General features: G+C 45.7%; 1 protein-coding gene across 2 annotated transcripts in view; it reads right to left on the bottom strand.

The window, feature by feature from the left end:
- The window catches only part of MED16 (mediator complex subunit 16), a 27707-nt gene extending 7729 nt beyond the window's left edge, over window positions 1-19978 (bottom strand). Inside the window, exons 1-11 of one of the 2 annotated variants that reach the window (XM_060784917.2) lie at window positions 19885-19973; window positions 19206-19376; window positions 12199-12337; window positions 11951-12058; window positions 11673-11842; window positions 9260-9691; window positions 8908-9013; window positions 2482-2637; window positions 2180-2394; window positions 463-669; window positions 22-232 (exon numbers count right to left, since the gene is read on the bottom strand). In XM_060784917.2, the coding sequence (XP_060640900.1) occupies window positions 22-232; window positions 463-669; window positions 2180-2394; window positions 2482-2637; window positions 8908-9013; window positions 9260-9691; window positions 11673-11842; window positions 11951-12058; window positions 12199-12337; window positions 19206-19220 (1759 nt within the window). In that variant the 5' untranslated portion in view covers window positions 19221-19376; window positions 19885-19973. Of the gene's footprint in view, window positions 1-21; window positions 233-462; window positions 670-2179; window positions 2395-2481; window positions 2638-8907; window positions 9014-9259; window positions 9692-11672; window positions 11843-11950; window positions 12059-12198; window positions 12338-19205; window positions 19377-19884 lie in introns of both variants that reach the window. The other variant, XM_067473499.1, reaches the window with a different exon arrangement.

The raw sequence follows: 19978 nt of genomic DNA, 5'->3' as shown, positions 1-19978 counted from the left end.
AATTGGGGAAAGAGGACGTACCAACATCAGTGATTTTGGCGCAGATCTCCGTCAGCCGGTCGCCGGGGCCTTTGTCCGGCGTGTTGAGGATGGGCGGGCGGAGGAGCGACTTGAGAGTGCAGCTGATGGCGATCAGGAAGAGCTTGGCGTGATAGTCGCACACCCGGGCTACAGTCCCCGGGGAGAGCTTGCATAGTGAGGCTTTCATGGCGATGATGCGGGTGGACAGGACCTGGACAAGAGGGAACGCTTGTGAGTGCAAAGCAGAGTGGAGGGTGACTCCTGGCTCCCAAATACCCCATTCCCACAAGGAAGCATGCACTTATGCTTAAAACCATGCGAAACGGAAACTCCAGCCTTCAAAATGAACTCTTAGAGTTTGCAAAGCTCTATTTGGGGCATTCGAAGGAGAGTGGAGGGTGAGCCCTGACCCTCGGCAAGAGACCCCCCCCCCCCCGTCACCTGCTGGAGGGCAGCATTCTGGCGCATGTATTCCTCATGGAGCTTTTCCACCAGGTTCTGCACCATCCCGGGCTGGACATGGAGGAGGATGTCCCACCAGTCGTAACCGGTCACCATGCAATACTCCAGGAGGAAGAGGAGGTGGCGGAGGGTGATGTTCATGTCCAGGATGTGGCCCATGGAGGGAGAGATCCGAAGCATGCTCAGCTAGAAGGCGACAGACAGGTTGAGCCAAAGAGTTAAGGACTGGAGACCAGCCTAGTTGGAAGGGGAGCCCAGAGGACATCTAGTCCATTCCAGATACCATCTAGTACAGCCCAGAGTTGGAAGGGGCACCCAGAGGACATCTAGTCCAGCCTAGAGTTGGAAGGGGCGCCCAGAGGCCATCTAGTCTATTCCAGAGGCCATCTAGTCCAGCCTAGAGTTGGAAGGGGCACCCAGAGGACATCTAGTCCAGCCTAGAGTTGGAAGGGGCACTCAGAGGACATATAGTTGATTTCAGAAGTCATCTAGTCCAGCCTAGAGTTGGAAGGGGAGCCCAGAGGACATCTAGTCCATTCCAGAGACCATCTAGTTCAGCCTAGAGTTGGAAGAGGCACCCAGAGGCCATCTACTCCAGCATAGAGTTGGAATGGGAGCCCAGAGGACATCTAGTCTATTCCAGAGGCCATCTAGTCCATCCTAGAGTTGGAAGGGGCACCCAGAGGACATCTAGTCCATTCCAGAGGCCATCTAGTCCAACCTAGAGTTGGAAGGGGCACCCAGAGGACATACAGTCGATTTTAGAAGCCATCTAGTCCAGCCTAGAGTTGGAAGGGGCACCCAGAGGACATCTAGTCTAGCCTAGAGTTGGGAGCCCAGAGGACATGTAGTCTATTCCAGAGGCCATCTAGTCCAGCCTAGAGTTGGAAGGGGAGCCCAGAGGACATCTAGTCTATTCCAGAAGCCATCTAGTCCAGCCTAGAGTTGGATGGGGAGCCCAGAGGACATCTAGTCTATTCCAGAAGCCATCTAGTCCAGCCTAGAGTTGGAAGGGGAGCCCAGAGGACATCTAGTTCTTTCCAGAGACCATCTAGTCCAGCCTAGAGTTGGAAGAGGCACCCAGAGGCCATCTAGTCCAGCATAGAGTTGGAATAGGAGCCCAGAGGACTTCTAGTCTATTCCAGAGGCCATCTCGTCCATCCTAGAGTTGGAAGGGGCACCCAGAGGTCATCCAGTCCATTCCAGAGGCCATCTAGTCCAGCCTAGAGTTGGAAGGGGAACCCAGAGGCCATCTAGTCCAGTCTAGAGTTGGGAGGGGAGCCCAGAGGCCATCTAGTCCAGCCTTGAGAGGGGAGCCAAGAGGACATCTAGTTCAGCCTAGAGTTGGAAGGAGAGCTCAGAGAACATCAAGACCAGCCTAGAGTTGGAAGGTGAGTTGTAGTTGGAGTAGATCGCCTCTAGGTGCCCCTCCCAAGGGCAAAAATGCCACTAAGTTTTGGCTAGGGAGAGGATACTTGAGCCAAGGATAGACTAGATGGTCCCTGGATGCCCCTTCCAAATCTGGGATGCTCTTACATTACCCCTAGCTTCATTGGAAACAAAAAAGAGGCCAAAAATGTCACAAAGACCCAGCTAGGGAGGACAATAGATAGGATTCTTGAGCCGGGGGATTGGACTAGATGGCCTCTGGGTGCCCCTTTCAAGACCCAAAATGCCACTGAGCACTGGAGCTCACCTTGCCATGGCTATCCACACCAACCAAAGCGAGTGAGGTCCAGGACATCTGCATGGCCTTGAAGTGGACCGAGGGCCCGGCTGGGCGCTGCCTCTTGATGGCCGGCGGTTCGTCCAGCGACCGGGCCGGGCTGGTGCCATAAAAGACAGCCATGGCCTGAAGGGAGAGGCGGTGGACGATCTGGACACTCCCATCGTGGAAGGCCAGCGCCAGGCCTAAAGCAGGGCAGAAAGCAGGCTCTCAAACCTGGAAACAGGCACAATCATGGATTTTACTCTAGGTTTCTTAAAAGGCTTCCTCACCCAATCCGGGGTAGAACTTGGTGTCGTTGGCCACTTTGAGGTCGGTGCTGGTCAAGGAGATGGGCAGCTTTGGCAAGGCCACGGCCGAAACCCGGTCCAAGTCATTGGTGGCCGAGAGGATGCGCCACTTCAGGATCATCGGTGGCTTGTCTCCCACTTGAGGGGAAGAATAAATAAATAGGAAGGGGCCCTAAGGTCATCTAGACCAACCCCTGTTGTCAAATGCAGGGTTCCCAGCTAAAGCATCCCCCCCAGAAGCCTTGTTTATTAATACTATTATTATTATTATTATTAGTAGTAGTAGTAGTATTTCTGTCCCGCTTTTTCTCTCCACAAGAGACTCAAAACAGTGATGTATCTATTATTAATATTAGAATGTATTATTATTATTATTATTATTATTATTATTATTATTACCCCGCTTATTCTCTCCACAAGGAGACTCAAAGTGGCTATGTATCTATTATTAGTATTGGAATGCATTATTATTATTATTATTATTATTATTATTATTATTATTATTAGATACACCACAAGATTAGTACACACAGCAAACAAGATCACTCTGCTGGCTGTTGTATTGGATCACACGTCGGACACGTCCCAAGTGTCTAGGACTGTGTGATGTATTGGCGAATAATGTGTGCAGATCTCAGTATGGTGGCCTTTTGCAGTTGGCAGATTGCAATTTTGTCAGTGCCGATTGTGTTTAAGTGCAGGCCAAGGTCTTTAGGCACTGCACCCAGTGTGCCCATCCCCACTGTGACCCTCTTGACTGGCTTGTGCTAGAGTCTTTGGAGTTTGATCTTTAAATCCTCATATTGTGTCAGCTTTTCCAGTTGTTTCTCTTCAATCCTGCTGTCGCCTGGGATTGCAACATCGATAATCCATACTTTGTTTTTTGACACGATTGTGAGGTCAGGAGTATTGTGCTCCAAAACTCTGTCTGTCTGAATTCGGAAGTTCCAGAGTAGTTTGACGTGTTGTATTGTTATTATTATTATTGTTGTTGTTAATAATAATAATAATAATAATAATAATAGTACCTCACTTTTCGTATCCACAAGGAAAATCAAAGCAGCGATGTATCTTTTATTATTATAAATAATAGTGCCATTTATTTTCCGGTCCCAATTCAAGGTGCAGGTTCTTACCTACAAAGCCCTGAACGGTTTGGGACCCGCCTACCTACGTGACTGCATCTCTGTATACGAACCCACACGATCTCTTCGATCATCTGGAGAGGCCCTGCTCTCGATCCCACCTGCATCGCAGGCACGATTGGTGGGGACGGGAGAGAGGGCCTTTTCGGTGGTGGCCCCTCGACTCTGGAACTTACTCCCTAAGGACATCAGACAGACCCCAACACTGGCAGTCTTTAGGACAGTGTTTCTCAACCTGGGGGTCGGGACCCCTGGGGGGGTCGCGAGGGGGTGCCAGAGGGGTCGCCAAAGACCATCAGAAAATATAGTATTTTCTGTTGGTCATGGGGGTTCTGTGTGGAAAGTTTGGCCCAATTCTATCATTGGGGTTCATTGTGGGCGAACTATAAATCCCAACAATTACAACTCCCAAATGGCAAGGTCTATTTTCTCCCAACTTTAGCAGTGTTCACATTTGGGCATATTGAGTATTTGTGCCAAGTTTGATCCAGATCCATCATTGCTTGAGTCCATAGTTCTCTGGATGTAGGTGAAATACAACTCCAAAAACTCAAGGACAACGTCCACCAGACCTTCCCAGTGTTTTCTCTTGGTCATGGGAATTCTGTGTGCCAAGTTTGATTCAATTCCATCATTGGTGGAGTTCAGAAGGCTCTCTGATTTTAGGTGAACTATAAATCCCAGCAACTCCAGCATTACCAAATGACAAAATCAATCACCGCCAACCCTACCACTATTCAAATTTGAACATATTGGGTATGTGTGCCAAATTTGGTACAGTGACTGAATATACATCCTGCATATCAGATATTTACATTACGATTCATAACTGTAGCAAAATGACAGTTATGAAGTAGCAACGAAAATAACGTGATGGTTGGGGGTCACCACAACATGAGGACCTGTACTAAGGTCGCGGCATTAGGAAGGTTGAGAACCACTGCTTTAGGATGAGTTTGAGGACGTGGTTGTTCCAGTGTGCTTCCCAGAATAATGTTCCCATAGCACTTTGTCCTTCAAAGCACTTTACATTTTAGGTCTGCTTGTATGTTTTCACCTTTTCGCCCAAGCCCCGGCATTACTTCCAATTTTAACTTTTCATTTGGCCTATCCACAGTTTTAATTGTGTGTTGTTTTATTGTTAATTGTTGCATTTTTATGGTCCATGTTTTTATTTTAATTGTTTGTATTGTTGTTATTATTGCTTGTATTGCTTGTATTTGGGCTCGGCCTCATGTAAGCCGCACCGAGTCCCTTGGGGAGATGGTAGCGGGGTACAAATAAAGTGTTATTATTATTATTATTAATGGCGATAATAATAATAATACTAAAATACAATGTGTAAGAATAATACTGCTGCTAAGAATATTATAATATAATATCAATACTAATACAAATAATATAAAGTAATCATAATAAATGATGATGATAATACGTAAGGACACTAAAATAATAGGCAACAATAACAATGTTACTACTAAGAATCTATATAAATAAAAATGTAATGTTCGTTTGTGGGATTCACAGAACTCAAAAACCACTGGACGAACTGACACCAAATTTGAACGCAAGACACCTACCAAAGCAATCTATGTCCTTCACTAAAAAAAAACAACAAAAGAAAATTAACCGGAAAGAACTTAATCCGCCACGAAGCTAAATGACTATACAGAGCATGTGTTAAATCTATTGTCGAAGGCTTTCATGGCCGGAATCACTCAGTTCTTGTGAGTTTTTTCGGGCTATATGGCCATGTTCTAGAGGCATTTCTCCTGAACAGCAGAGAGAAAATTAAAACAGCAGAGAGAAAAACAGGCAGGGACATCTAAGCACCTTTCATTAAGAGTTTGCTCCAGGCACAGTCAGCCCATTGTATGCTAATCAAGGTGGTCAGTTGAAAAGATTCACACCTAGCCCAACTTACAAAAGCCTTTTGTCTCACCCTGGTCAGTCCACAGATATATAAACCCCTTTTTTCCCAGCTCCAGCAGACCTCTGAGGAAGCCTGCCATAGATGCAGGCGAAACGTCAGGAGAAATGCCTCTAGAACATGGCCATATAGCCCGAAAAAACTCACAAGAACTGCATGTGTTAAATCGACACCCTCCTCGTCCCGCCCCCCTCCTGCACGAGGGGGAAAAAACCAACAGCTGAGAGAGAGAACCGCTTGAGAGAGGGAGGGAAAGGTAGCCCATAGATCCTTTTTGCAAGCCCCTGCCTCTCCTCTCCCAAACACTTCTGGTCCAAAGCATTTCACCTCCTTCTTGCCAGCTGAGAGAGAAAGAGAGGCGGCATCCTCCTCCTCCTCTCACCTAGAGCCAGTCTGCTCTTCCTCCTGGAGGTGCTGCCTGCTTGCCTGCCCGCCCGCGCTCCTTCCTTCCTTCCTTCCTTCCTTCCTTCCTTCCTTCCTTCCTTCCAGGCATGTAGCCGGGGGGGGGGGGGGGCCTCGGGGGGCTTCAGCCCCCCCCGAAATTCTCATGGTGGTTCGCGAAAAGGCCTTATTGGTGCATTATTTAAACTGTTATGTTTATTCATATCATGATCTGATCACCATACTCAATATATCCCATATACATGGGGGTATTCGGGTAATGATACAAAAGGTTTGCTAGGCTAGACCCTCTTTCACTCAGACTCAGCCCCCCCCCCGAAACTCAGCCCCCCCCCGAACCCCTCCCTGAAATTTTTTTAGCCCCCCCCCCAAAACGAAATCCTGGCTACGGGCCTGCTTCCTTCCTTCCTTCCTTCCTTCCTTCCTTCCTTCCTTCCTTCTTTCCTTTTCTCCCACTGCATTGTTGCTTGGGCATTTTAAAAAGGAGTGGGAGGGGAGAAAGAAAGGAAGGAAGGATGGATTGAAAGAGAGAGAGAGAGAGAGCACTCTCCTCCAGATCCACCCCTTCTCCTCTCTTTCCTTTCCTTCATGGTTGCCTGAGAACTCGCACAAGAGGGATTCTCTGTGTGTGTGTGTGTATCTGTATATATACACACACATCTCTACACACTTCGGCTCCAAGAAAACTCACCCATATTGAGTTATGGGAAGGAATTCTGGCAAACGAAGTCCAGTACTCAAAGAAAGGACAAAAACAGGAAACGCTGTCCAGGAAGGCACAATCAAAGAACTCCCGACAGATGGCCATCCATTTTTTACTTTATAGCAACCCTGGGCTACAATATCTACAATAATAATATCTATATATCTATAGTAATAATATATCTATAGTAATATAGTCATGCCGGCCACATGATCTTGGAGGTGTCTACGGACAACACTGGCTCTTCGGCTTAGAAATGGAGATGAGCACCACACCCCAGAGTCAGACATGACTGGACTTAATGTCAGGGGACAACCTTTACCTTTACCTTTATAGTAATAATATCTATCAGTCTTTAATAATAATATCTATGTCTGTAATAATAATATCTATATATCTATAATAATCTGTCTGTCAATATCTATATATCTATACCTATATGCCTATAATAAAATATCAGAGCCCCCGGTGGCGTAGTGGGTTAAACCCCTGTGCCCGGCAGGACTGAAAACCGTCAGGTCGCAGGTTCAAATCCGGGGAGAGGTGGATGAGCTCCCTCTGTCAGCTCCAGCTCCCCAAGCAGGGACATGAGAGAAGCCTCCCACAAGGATGATTTAAAAAAAATCAAATCATCCAGGCGTCCCCTGGGCAACGTCCTTGCAGATGGCCAATTCTCTCACACCAGAAGCGACTTGCAGTTTCTCAAGTCGCTCCTGACACGAAAAAAATAAAATAATAATATCTATAGGTCTATTATAATAATATCTATATGTCTATAATATATCTATATGTCTATAATAATAATATCTACATGTCTATAATAATATCTGGATGTCTGTAATAATAATATCTTGATGCCTATAATAATATTTGTAGGTCTATAATAATATCTGTCTGTCAATAATATCTATATATCTGTACCTATATACCTATAATAATAAAATATCTATACCTCTGTAATAATAATAGCAATATCATATCTATAACAACAACAATAATATTTATATGCTTATAAGAATATCTATGTCAGTACTACTAAAAATATCTATATCTCTGTAAAAAAAATTCATGTCAGGAGTGACTTGAGAAATTGCAAGTCGCTTCTGGTGTGAGAGAATTGGCCGTCTGCAAGGATGTTGCCCAGGGGATATTGCCTAGATGTTTTGATGTTTTCCCATCCTTGTGGGAGGCTTCTTTCATGTCCCCGCTTGGGAAGCTGGAACTGACAGCGGGAGCTCATCTGCGCTCTCCTCAGATTCAAACCTGTGACCTGTCCGTCTTCAGTCCTGCCGGCACAAGGGTTTAACCCGTTGTGCCACCAGGGACTCCACCTCTGTAATAATAACTATATCATATCTATAATAATAATAATAATAATAATAATAATAATAATAACTAGATGCCTATAATATCTATAGGTCTGTAATAATAATATCCATACATCTGTAGTAATAATACCTGTATGCCAATCATATCTATACATATATAATGATAATAATACCTATATGCCTTTAATAATAATATCTGTGTCAATAATAATAATAATAATAATACCTATATAATATCTTTAACTTGGGTTATATGGCAGTGTGGACTCAGGTAACCCAGGGCCCTTCCACACATCCATATAACCCTTTGGCCTCGAGGAGACTGAAATGGGCCTATATTAGATTGACACTTTGTCACTTTAGTTGTGTACTGATAGGTTAGAAACCAGCTCTTCCTCTTTTCTTTCTTTCCCATTTCTCCACAATGGGCCACAGCAACGTGTGGCTGGGTACAGCTAGTATTATAATATTAATAACATCAATAATATAAAGTAAATAATAATAATAAACAATAATAACACTAAAAGGTTTCCCCTGACATTAAGTCTAGTCGTGTCCGACTCTGGGTGGTGGTGCTCATCTTCATTCCTAAGCCAAAGAGCCGGCATTGTCCATAGACACCTCCAAGGTCAAGTGGTTGGCATGACTGCATGGAGTGTCGATACCTTACTGCCAAGGCGTTACGTATTGTTCTACTTAAATTTGCATGTTTTCGAACTGCTAGGAAGCTGGACCTAACAGTGGGAGCTCATCCCACTCCCCGGAATTGATCCACCAACCTTTCGGTCAGCAAGTTCAGCAGCTCAACGGTTTAACCCACTGCGCCACTGGGGACAATACGAAAATCCCAATCAAACAAACATTGCCTATTACAGAGAAAAAATATTTAAATAGACTCACCGGTTGGGGAGATTTGCTGGAAGATATTATTGACTGGAAGCCCTTCTTTCCTCAGCGACCAACACTCCACGATGCTGCTGTTCTGGTTTGAAGCGCAAAGCAACATCTGGGGAAAAAATATGGGCAAAACAATTAAATGTATTTATTTGGCTGGCTCTCATGGTCTTTGCCTTGTTTGCTGCAGCATCATAGCAAAGATTTCATATTTATTTGGGCTGGCTTTGCTTTCATTAACAAAAGCTGGAGGAACTAGAAGCAGGGATTTTCACCTCCTTTAGTTTTGCAAAGCACAGTTGTGATAATTGAGGTGAAGATGGTATTAGCGTCATGGCCGAGAAGCACGCACTCTCACCTGTTCGGACATGTCCCGGGCCAGGAACTTGAGGTGGGTGATGGCCAGGTACTTGTCCTTGCGGACAGGATCAGTGGTGCAGCGCATGAAAAGCGAGGGTAGGATCTCAGTGTCGGTCTTGCACTTCTCATTGACCACGCTGACGCAGACCTTGTAGAACTGGACTGGGGAGGCACTGCTCCCATCGGAGGTGGCCACCACGATGTTGCCGCCGCCGGTGAAGGCGATGTCGGCCAGGGCCACCCGGCAGCGCAGACGGCAGAGGCTCTCAGTGGAGGTCAGCACCTGACCGTTGGGCTTCAGCAGCGAGACGCTCACCAGGCCGCTGACTGTCACCGCGATCCAGCCCTCCATGGGCTTCCCGCCAAAGAGGGTCAGCGACGGGGAGAACTTCACCCGTGAGAACTTCTCCCCAAAGTTGGAGGCCCCCGACTGCCAAGAGAGAGAAATCAGAAAGGGGTACAAACAGATCTGAGGACTTCCGAGTCAGTGGATTGGAGGACGTCTAGTCAATGGTCAAGGGGTTTTGGTGCTTCGAGTTAAGGGTCAATAGATACGGGACTTTGAGTCAACGTATTGGAGTACATCTAGTAAATGGTCAAAGTGTTTTGGCACTTCTAGTTCATGGTCAATGGATATGGGACTTTGAGTAAATGGATTGGAGGATGTCTAGTCAATGGTCAAAAGGTTTTGGCACTTTGGGTTAAGGGTCAATGGATATGGAACTTTGAGTGAATGGATTAGAGGACGTCTAGTCAACGGTCAAAAGGATTCGGCACTTTGGATTAAGGATCAATGGATACGGGACTTTGAGTCAATGGATTGGAGGACGTGTAGTCAATGGTCAAAGTGTTTCAGCACTTTGAGTTAAGGGTCAATGGATATGGGACTTTTGAGTGAATGGATTGGAGGACGTCTAGTCAATGGTCAAAAGGTTTCGGCACTTTGGGTTAAGGGTCAATGGATACAGGACTTTGAGTCAATGGATTGGAAGACGTCTAGTCAATGGTCAAAGTGTTTCAGCACTTTGAGTTAAGGGTCAATGGATATGGGACTTTTGAGTGAATCGATTGGAGGACGTCTAGTCAATGGTCAAAAGGTTTCGGCACTTTGGGTTAAGGGTCAATGGATACAGGACTTTGAGTCAATGGATTGGAGGACAAATAGTCAATGGTCAAAGTGTTTCAACACTTTGGGTTAAGGGTCAATTGATATGGGACTTTGAGTCAATGGACTGGAGGACGTCTAGTCAATGGTCAAGAGGTTTCGGCACTTTGGGTTAAGGGTCAATGGATACAGGACTTTGAGTCAATGGATTGGAGGACAAATAGTCAATGGTCAAAGTGTTTCAACACTTTGGGTTAAGGGTCAATGGATATGGGACTTTGAGTCAATGGACTGGAGGACGTATAGTCAACAGTCAAGGGGTTTCAGCACTTTTAGTTTATAGTCAATGGATAGGGGACTTGGAGTCAATGGACTGGAGGATGCATAGTCAATGGTCAAGAGGTTTCAGCACTTTTAGTTCATGGTCAATGGATATGGGACTTGGAGTCAATGTTCAAGAGGTTTCTGCACTTCTAGTTCATGGCCAATGGATATGGGACTTTGAGTCAATGCTCAACAGATTCTGGGACTTCTAGTCAGTAGATTGGGGACATCAGTCAAGGGTCAACAACTGAGACTTATAGTAAATAGTCAATAGATTATTGGACTTATAGTCAATGGATTTGGAGACTTAAAGTCAATGGTCACTGAAACCTGAGACTTATTCTCAATGGACATGGGGGCTCAGTCCAAGGTCAATGGATTCTGGGACTTATAGTCAATGGATTTCGGGACATAATCAATAGTGGGTTGATTCTGGGACTTATAATCAATTGATTTGGGACATAATCAATGATCAATGGATTCTGGGACTTAAAGTCAATGGATTTGAGAACCTTGTCTATGGTCACATCGTCTATGGTTAATGGATTCTGAGACTTAAAGCCGTTGGGGAGTTACAGTTAATGGTAAATGGATTCTGAGACTTATAGTCAATAGACTTGGGGACATCATCTACAGTCAATGGTTTCTTGGACTTATAGTCAATGGTGAGTGGATTCTGGGACTTATAGTCAATGGATTTGGGGAAATATTCAATGGTCAAAGGATTCTTGGACTTACTGTCAATGGACTTAGTTAATAGTGAGTGGATTCTGGGACTTATAGTCAATGGATTTGTGGACATTATCTATGGTCACATCTTCTATGGTTAATGGATTCTGGGACATATAGTCAATGGACTTGGGGACATAAGTCCATGGTCAATGGATTTGAGGACATAGTCAATGGTGAGTGTATTCTGGGACTTACAGTCAATGGACTTAGGAACTGATAGTCAACGGTGAGTGGATTCTGGAGCAACTACCTTTTCGACATGGAGGGCCAGCTTGACCCCATTGTGGAGCCAGGAGAGGGCAACCACGGGGTCCCCATCCACCACGCTGCCCACGCTGCTGTCCCAGCTGTTGGCCAAGTGGTCTGCCATAGCCCAGCACTTGATGGCCCCGTCCCCGTCCGCTGACAGCAGCCGCGACCCTGCATCCGACAGTAGGAAGAAGAGCCAGAAAGCATATTATTAGTCATATATACATACAGTACTACTGCATGAGGATATTTTGCAGGTGTTTGGCAAGACTCTCCTACCTGACTGGTCCCACTCCAAGCAGGTGATGGTCTCAACATGTCCAGAGTTGATGGAGTAGACGTCCCACGGATGTTCCGTGTCGAGGATGTGGATCATGTGGGTGAGATCTAGAGTCAATCAGATCCAAGAAAAGAGAAAAGGATCTGGGAACGAGCCAGCGATGTGATGCGGTGGTGACAAAAGTCAATGCCATTCCGGGCTGCATACCCATAGGATCCAGGAGGACTTTCCCATTGAGAAGCCTTACCTTTCTCCTCCTCATTCTTGAGGTCGGTGGTGAAGGCGATGAGGTTGCGGCAGGACCAGGCGCAGACCAATGGGATGGAGGGGCAGTGGTTGCTCTTGGGGCATTTCTCCCACTCGCAGACGTAGGCCAGGTCCATCCTCTCAGGCAGAAACAGAAAAAGATTCCACCTAACTGTCAGCAGTCAGAGGCTGGGTGGCCATCTGTTGGGAGGGGTCAGATTGTGCCTTCCTGCCTTGCAGAATGGGGTTGGACTGGATGGCCCTTGGGGATCCCTTCCAACTCTAGGATCCTATGATTCTAACCTAGAATTCTGTTTATCTCTCTCTCTCTCTATCTATCTATAGGGGGTTGGACTAGATGGGCTTTGGGAGTCCCTTCCAACTCAAGGATCCTATAATTCTAACCTAGGTTTCTATCCATCTTATCTATCTATCGATCCCTATCTTATGGGGTTGGACTAGATGGCCTTTGGGGGTCTCTTCCAGTTCTAGGATCCTATGCTTCTAACATAGTATTCCATCTATCTCCCCTTGATGGACTGTCACTTTGTCTTGGTGAGGGGGCTTGCGTGTTCCAATGAACCTGCGGGCACAACTATTGAAGTCATGCACTCCCAGAAGTGGCCGTGGGGGAAGTTCCAGACCAAGCACAGTCCAAAGACTCCAACAGCGGAGCAGGCAGAGGATAACACGGTACATGTTACAATGGCTGTGAAGGCGGAAGAAGGCTGCAACAGATTGAGAAGTCACGATTGTTGTGTTAACTATGCCACCAGTGGAACCTCACTCTGTGAAGACTGTGTGTTGATCAGTTGTGCACTGACCTCCACACATTAAAAAACTCATGCACAGGTGTCTTCCAAGAAAAATAAAAACAAACCAACCAAAGTCCTGCGGCTCCTCCATGATGGCAAGAGTCTTGGACAGCAATGGCTTCCAAAGTGACTCATTTAAGGTGGAATCCGGTGTCAAACAGGGATGTGTTATTGCCCCAACTCTATTCTCCATCTTCATCGCTATGATACTTCACCTTGTTGATGGGAAGCTTCCCACCAGAGTGGAAGTCATCTATCGGACAGATGGCAAGCTGTTTAACCTCAGCAGACTGAAAGCCAAAACCAAGGTTACAACAACATCTGTTATAGAACTCCAGTATGCTGATGACAACATTCAGAAGACCTACAAGCCACTCTAAACACCTTCGCAGAAGCATACGAGAAGCTCGGCCTCTCATTGAACATCGAGAAAACCAAAGTGCTCTTCCAGCAGTCAACAGCCAACCCCTCTCCAACGCCAGAGATACAGCTTAATGGTGTAACATTAGAAAATGTTGACCCTTTCCGCTACCTTGGCAGCCACCTCTCCACCAAAGTCAACATTGACACTAAAATACAACATAGCCTGAGCTCTGCGAGTGCAGCATTTTTTCCAAATGAAGCACAGAGTGTTTGAGGACCGGGACATCCATACGGATACCAAGGTGCTTGTTTATAAAGCTATTATCCTCCCAACTCTGCTATACGCCTGCGAGACGTGGACCGTCTACAGACGTCACATGCAACTCCTAGAACGATTCCATCAGCGCTGCCTCCGGAAAATCCTGCAAATCTCTTGGGAAGACAAGCGGACAAACGTCAGCGTGCTGGAAGAAGCAAAGACCACCAGCATTGAAGCGATGCTCCTCCGCCATCAGCTTTGCTGGACCGGCCACGTTGTCCGGATACCCGACCACAGTCTCCCAAAGCAGTTGCTCTACTCTGAACTCAAGAATGGAAAATGGAATGTTGTTGGACAGGAAAAGAGATTGAAAGATGGGCTCAAAGCCAACCTTAAGAACTCTGGCATAGACACCGAGAACTGGGAAGCCCTGGACCTTGAGCACTCCAGCTGGAGGTCAGCTGTGACCAGCAGTGCTGTAGAATTTGAAGAGGCACGAATGGAGGGCGAAAGAGAGAAACGTGCCAAGAGAAAGGTGCGTCAAGCCAACCCCAACCAAGACCGCCTTCCACCTGGAAACCAATGTTCTCACTGCGGAGAAGATGCAGATCAAGAATAGGGCTCCACAGTCACCCACGGATCCACCAGAATACTGCTCCTGGAAGACTATCCTACTCGGCCAACAAGGGATTACCTAAGTAAGTAAGTAACTAAGGTAATGGCAGAACCCCACCCGGGGGGGGGGGGGGCAACCCAGTGGCAGTGGCCCTGAATCATGGTAGCTCAAAACAGGACATATTGGCACAAACATGCAAATGGCAGAGGAGATGGCCTTGGAAAAAGACAATCAGGTTTCCTTCCGTGGCGAGAGGTCCCGCACACAAAGGCGCATTGTGAAGAGTAGCTACTTCCCCCGAGGCGGGCAGGAAAAGGCAATGGGGCCATCTTCTCCTGTCCATTGGGCTATTGTGTTACATATGTCCAGATAATGTCCATAATATGGGTCAGGCTGGGAACTGATTGAGGAAATCCCCAGCTTGGAGTCTCTTCTCGCAGGCTGTATGATCATATGGGATGCAGGACTTCCTTTTGGGGTCAGGAATACAGTTTCCCAGCCAGGGAAAGGAACAGAAAATCTCAGAAGCACAAAAGATATTAGTAACGTCACATAGAAACACATAGGAAAAGGCAGGGAATTTTTAGGGCATTTTTCATGCACACGAGAGACATAGTTTTCCCAAGTACGTACAGATATCCAAGCCAGGCTCCCTTGTATGCAGATCCAAGGCATGAGAAAGGGAAAATACATAGAAATAATACAATTCCATACTGGGGAAAGGGAAGCATGCAGAATGGGCTTTTGGGGGAACAGAAAGGCAGGAAGGTTACACATTGCTTAGGATTGGGTTGACAGGCCAGTAGGCCAGGATGCCTTGCATTCATATATGGTTTTACTGTATGTATGGGCAAGTGTGTATGTTTTGCATGTTTTGATATGGTCAAAATTGACTAATCAATAAAGAATTGTTGTTGCAAGGATGGGAACAGATAAGGAAAACATCTTTAGAACATATGAGTATTCAGCGGGTAATGAGTTCTTTTTAACAGCAGTCCTGGGAGACATAGTTTCTCAGGCTTGGAAAACATAATCTTCAGAATCCCTGGGTTGAGTTAGGTCTCAAAAGAGGCCAGAGAGTGTGCTCTGAAACAGGGAGGGTGGCAGGAGAGAAATATAATGAGCAGAGAGAGCTTAAACTAGGGGTCCACAAACTTTTCAAACAGAGGGCCAGGTCGCAGTCCCTCAAACTGTTGGCGGGCAGGATTATAATTGGAAAAAAAAATGAATGAATTCCTATGCACACTGCACATATCTTATTTGTAGTGCAAAAAACATTTAAAAACAATACAATAATTAATTTTTTTGTTAAAAGAACAATTTTAACAAATATAAACTTACTAGCCGTCCCCTGCCACGCGTTGCTGTGGCCCAGGCTGGTGATATGGAAAATAAAGTAATTAGAAAGTGTTGGTTTCTAATATATGTAATATATGCTTGTGGGTAAATGGTATTTCTTGATGTTTCTTTGACAGTGTTGATGTAGAGATTGTCTGGTTTGCCTACTCTGGAACATGCAACATATCATTGTCCATCTTTAGGAGTCCCTTTCAAATCTATAATACTTTATCTGTGTGTGTGTGAATCACATCAATCTGCCTATATCTATGGCTGGATGGCTCTCTGTCAGGAGGGCTTTGATTACATTTTCTTGCCCTGGTGAAGGGAGTTGGACTGGATGGCCTTAAGTATTTTCTGTTGGTCATGGGGGTTCTGTGTGGGAAGTTTGCCCCAGTTCTGTCATTGGCGGTGTTCATTCAGAATGGTCTTTGATTGTAGGTGAACTATAAATCCCAGTAACTACAACTCCAAAATGTCAAGGTCTATTTCCCCCACTCCGTGTTCACATTTGGGCATATGGAATATTCGTGCCAAGTTTGGTCCAGATCCATCATTGTTTGAGTCCACAGTGCTCTCTGGATGTAGTGCTCTCTTTGATTGTAGGTGAACTATAAATCCCAGTAACTACAACTCCAAAATGTCAAGGTCTATTTCCCCCACTCCGTGTTCATATTTGGGCATATGGAATATTCGTGCCAAGTTTGTTCCAGACCCATCATGGTTTGAGTCCACAGTGCTCTCTGGATGTAGGTAAACTACAGCTCCCAAACTCAAGGTCAATGCCCACCAAACGCTGCTAGTATTTTCTATTGGTCATGGGAGGCCTGTGTGCCAAGTTTGGTTCAATTCCATCGTTGATGGAGTTCAGAATGCTCTTTGATTATAGGTGAACTATAAATTCCAGCAACTGCAACTCTCAAATGACAAAATCATAATTTTTGAGTAATGGTCACTCCTTGTGTAGTGAGATGTTTTGTTGCCAGATTTGGTGTGATTTCGTTCATTGGTTCTTTTGTTTTTAAGGTACTCATTATGCACAGAGCATTTTTATAGATAGATAGATAGATAGATAGATAGATAGATAGATAGATTAGTATTTCAATGGAAAGTGTGGGCCTGCTTTTGGCCAATGAGATAGGATTGTTGTTATTGTGTGCTTTCAAGTAGTTTCATACTTAGGTCGACCCAGAGAGAGGGCCAGGTAAATGACCTTGGAGGGCCGCATCCGGCCCCCGGGCCTTAGTTTGAGGACCCCTGGCTTAAACTATCAAAGGCTTTCTAATGGGGGAACCAGCTATCCGGAAAGAGAAGAAAAGAGGAAAGGCTAAATTGCAACAATGATGGCTGGGAAAACAGCAAGGAAGGGGCCAGAGAAGCACAGAGTTCAGGGTAACCAATTTATTAAGGCAGCGTTTCTCAACCTGGGGGTCGGGACCCCTGGGTGGGTCACGAGGGAGTGTCAGAGGGGTCGCCAAAGACCATCAGAAAACACAGGGGTTTTTTTGTTAGTCATGGGGGTTCTGTGTAGGAATTTGGCCCAAAATCTCTCTGCCTGTCCTTCTCTTCCTTTTTGGTGTTGGTGAACTACAACTCCCAGAATTCAAAAACAGCCCTGCCAACCCCACCAGTATTCAGTGTTGGCCATGTAGATCATGTGCCAAGTTTGGCCCAATTCTATCATTGGTGGGGGTCAGAATGCTCTTTGATTGTAGGTGAACTGTAAATCCCAGTAACAACTCTCAAATGTCAAGGTCTATTTTCCCCAAAATCTATCTGTGTTCATATTTGGGCATATGGAATATTTGTGGCAAGTTTGGTCCAGATCCATCATTGTTTGAGTCCACAGTGCTCTACCTAGATGTAGGTGAACTACAACTCCAAAACTCAAGGTCTGTGCCCACCAAACCCTTCCAGCATTTTCTGGCGGTTATGGGAGTTCTGTGTGCCAATTTTGATGCAATTCCTTCGTTGGTGTTCTGAATGCTCTTTGGTTGTAGGTGAACTTTAAATCCCAGTAACTACAACTCTCAAATGTCACGGTCTATTTCCCCCAAACTCCATCTGTGTTCATATTTGGGCATATGGAATATTTGTGGCAAGTTTGGTCCAGATCCATCATTGTTTGAGTCCACAGTGCTCTCTGGATGTAGGTGAACTACAACTCCAAAACTCAAGGTCTGTGCCCACCAAACCCTTCCAGCGTTTTCTGGCGGTTATGGGAGTTCTGTGTGCCAATTTTGATGCAATTCCTTCGTTGATGTTCTGAATGCTCTTTGGTTGTAGGTACACTTTAAATCCCAGTAACTACAACTCTCAAATGTCAAGGTCTATTTCCCCCAAACTCCATCTGTGTTCATATTTGGACATATGAATATCTGTGGCAAGTTTGGTCCACATCCATCATTGTTTGAGTCCACAGTGCTCTACCTAGATGTAGGTGAACTACAACTCCAAAACCCAAGGTCTGTGCCCACCACACCCTTCCAACGTTTTCTGGCGGTTATGGGAGTTCTGTGTGCCAATTTTGATTCAATTCCTTCGTTGGTGTTCTGAATGCTCTTTGGTTGTAGGTGAACTATAAATCCCAGTAACTACAACTCTCAAATGTCAAGGTCTATTTCCCCCAAACTCCTTCTGTGTTCATATTTGGGCATATGGGATATTTGTGGCAAGTTTGGTCCAGATCCATCATTGTTTGAGTCCACAGTGCTCTACCTAGATGTAGGTGAACTACAACTCCAAAACTCAAGGTCTGTGCCCACCAAACCCTTCCAGCGTTTTCTGGCGGTTATGGGAGTTCTGTGTGCCAATTTTGATTCAATTCCTTCGTTGGTGTTCTGAATGCTCTTTGGTTGTAGGTGAACTATAAATCCCGGCAACTACAGCTCCCAAATAACAAAATCAATCCCCCCCAACACCACCAGTAGTAGTCAAATGTGGGCATATTTCATATTTGTGCCAAATGTGATTCAGTGAATGAAGATACATCCTGCATCTCAGATATTTACATTATGATTCATAACCGTAGCAAAATTACAGTTGTGAAGGAGCAACTAAACTAATGTTATGGTTGGGGGTCAACACAAGATGAGGAACTGCATTATGGGGTCACTTCATTGGGAGCCCCCAGTGGCGCAGTGGGTTAAAGCACTGAGCTGCTGAGCTTGTTGATCGAAAGGTCGCAGGTTCGATTCCGGGGAGCGGCGTGAGCTTCCGCTGTCAGCCCTAGCTTCTGCCAACCTAACAGTTCGAAAACATGCAAATGTGAGTAGATCAATAGGTACCGCTCCGGCGGGAAGGTAAGGGCGCTCCATGCAGTCATGCCGGGCACATGACCTTGGAGGTGTCTACGGACAACGCTGGCTCTTCGGCTTAGAAATGGAGATGAGCACCACACCCCAGAGTCAGACATGACTGGACTTAGTGTCAGGGGACTACCTTTACCTTTACCTCATTGGGAAGGTTGAGAAACGCTGTATTAAGTGATTATAGTCAGTCTGTACCTAGTTTCCTGATTGTCTGAACATACGCAGAGCCAAACAAGTACACTTTAAGTGCCTGCAGCCTTTGGAACTCTCTGCTGCAGGCACAAAAGGAACAAATAATAATTTTACCCAGGGAGGTTTCATGCAACATCAGCGTGCTGGAAGAAGCAAAGACCACCAGCATTGAACCGATGGTCCTCCGCCACCAACTCCGCTGGACCGGCCACGTTGTCCGGATGCCCGACCACCGTCTCCCAAAGCAGTTGCTTTACTCCGAACTCAAGATCGGAAAACGGAATGCTGGTGGGCAGGAAAAGAGATTTAAAGATGGGTTCAAAGCCAGCCTTAAAAACTCTGGCATAGAAACTGAGAACTGGGAAGCCCTGGCCTTTGAGCACTCCAGCTGGAGGTCAGCTGTGACCAGCAGTGCTGCAGATTTCGAATGGAAAGGGAGAACATGCAGATCAAGAATAGGGCTCCACAGTCACCTACGGACTACACTTGGAAGACAATCCTATTCGGATCTCCTAAGAAACTTCTATCTTATCTATTTTAGGTTCATCAACTCTGATGCAATTCTGATTTGCAGCTATTGCAAGCCTTTGGCTGAATTGCATCCATTGCTCCAAGCAATGCAAGAAATCAAAAGCCAAAGAAATTAACAAAAGAAATCAGATATTTTTTTAAAATTACATTCACTCCAATTAAGCTGCTCTCCACGCTTTTTAAAACCTTAGATTAGGCGGGTGTGGCTTTAAATCCCCCCCTTTCGATTAGAAATGAACTCTTCCACCCCACCCCTACTCACCTGGTTCTTTTAGAAGCGTCCAACCACACTGCGCCTGCGCAAACTCTTCTGTTTCACGCGCGCCTCAGAATATAGTTGTCTATAAAACTGCCTG

The sequence above is a fragment of the Anolis sagrei genome, chromosome X, assembly GCF_037176765.1.
Source record: "Anolis sagrei isolate rAnoSag1 chromosome X, rAnoSag1.mat, whole genome shotgun sequence".
Lineage (NCBI taxonomy): Eukaryota > Metazoa > Chordata > Lepidosauria > Squamata > Dactyloidae > Anolis > Anolis sagrei.
Note: the sequence above shows the minus strand (reverse complement) of the source record. Positions and strands in the feature narration are given on the sequence as shown.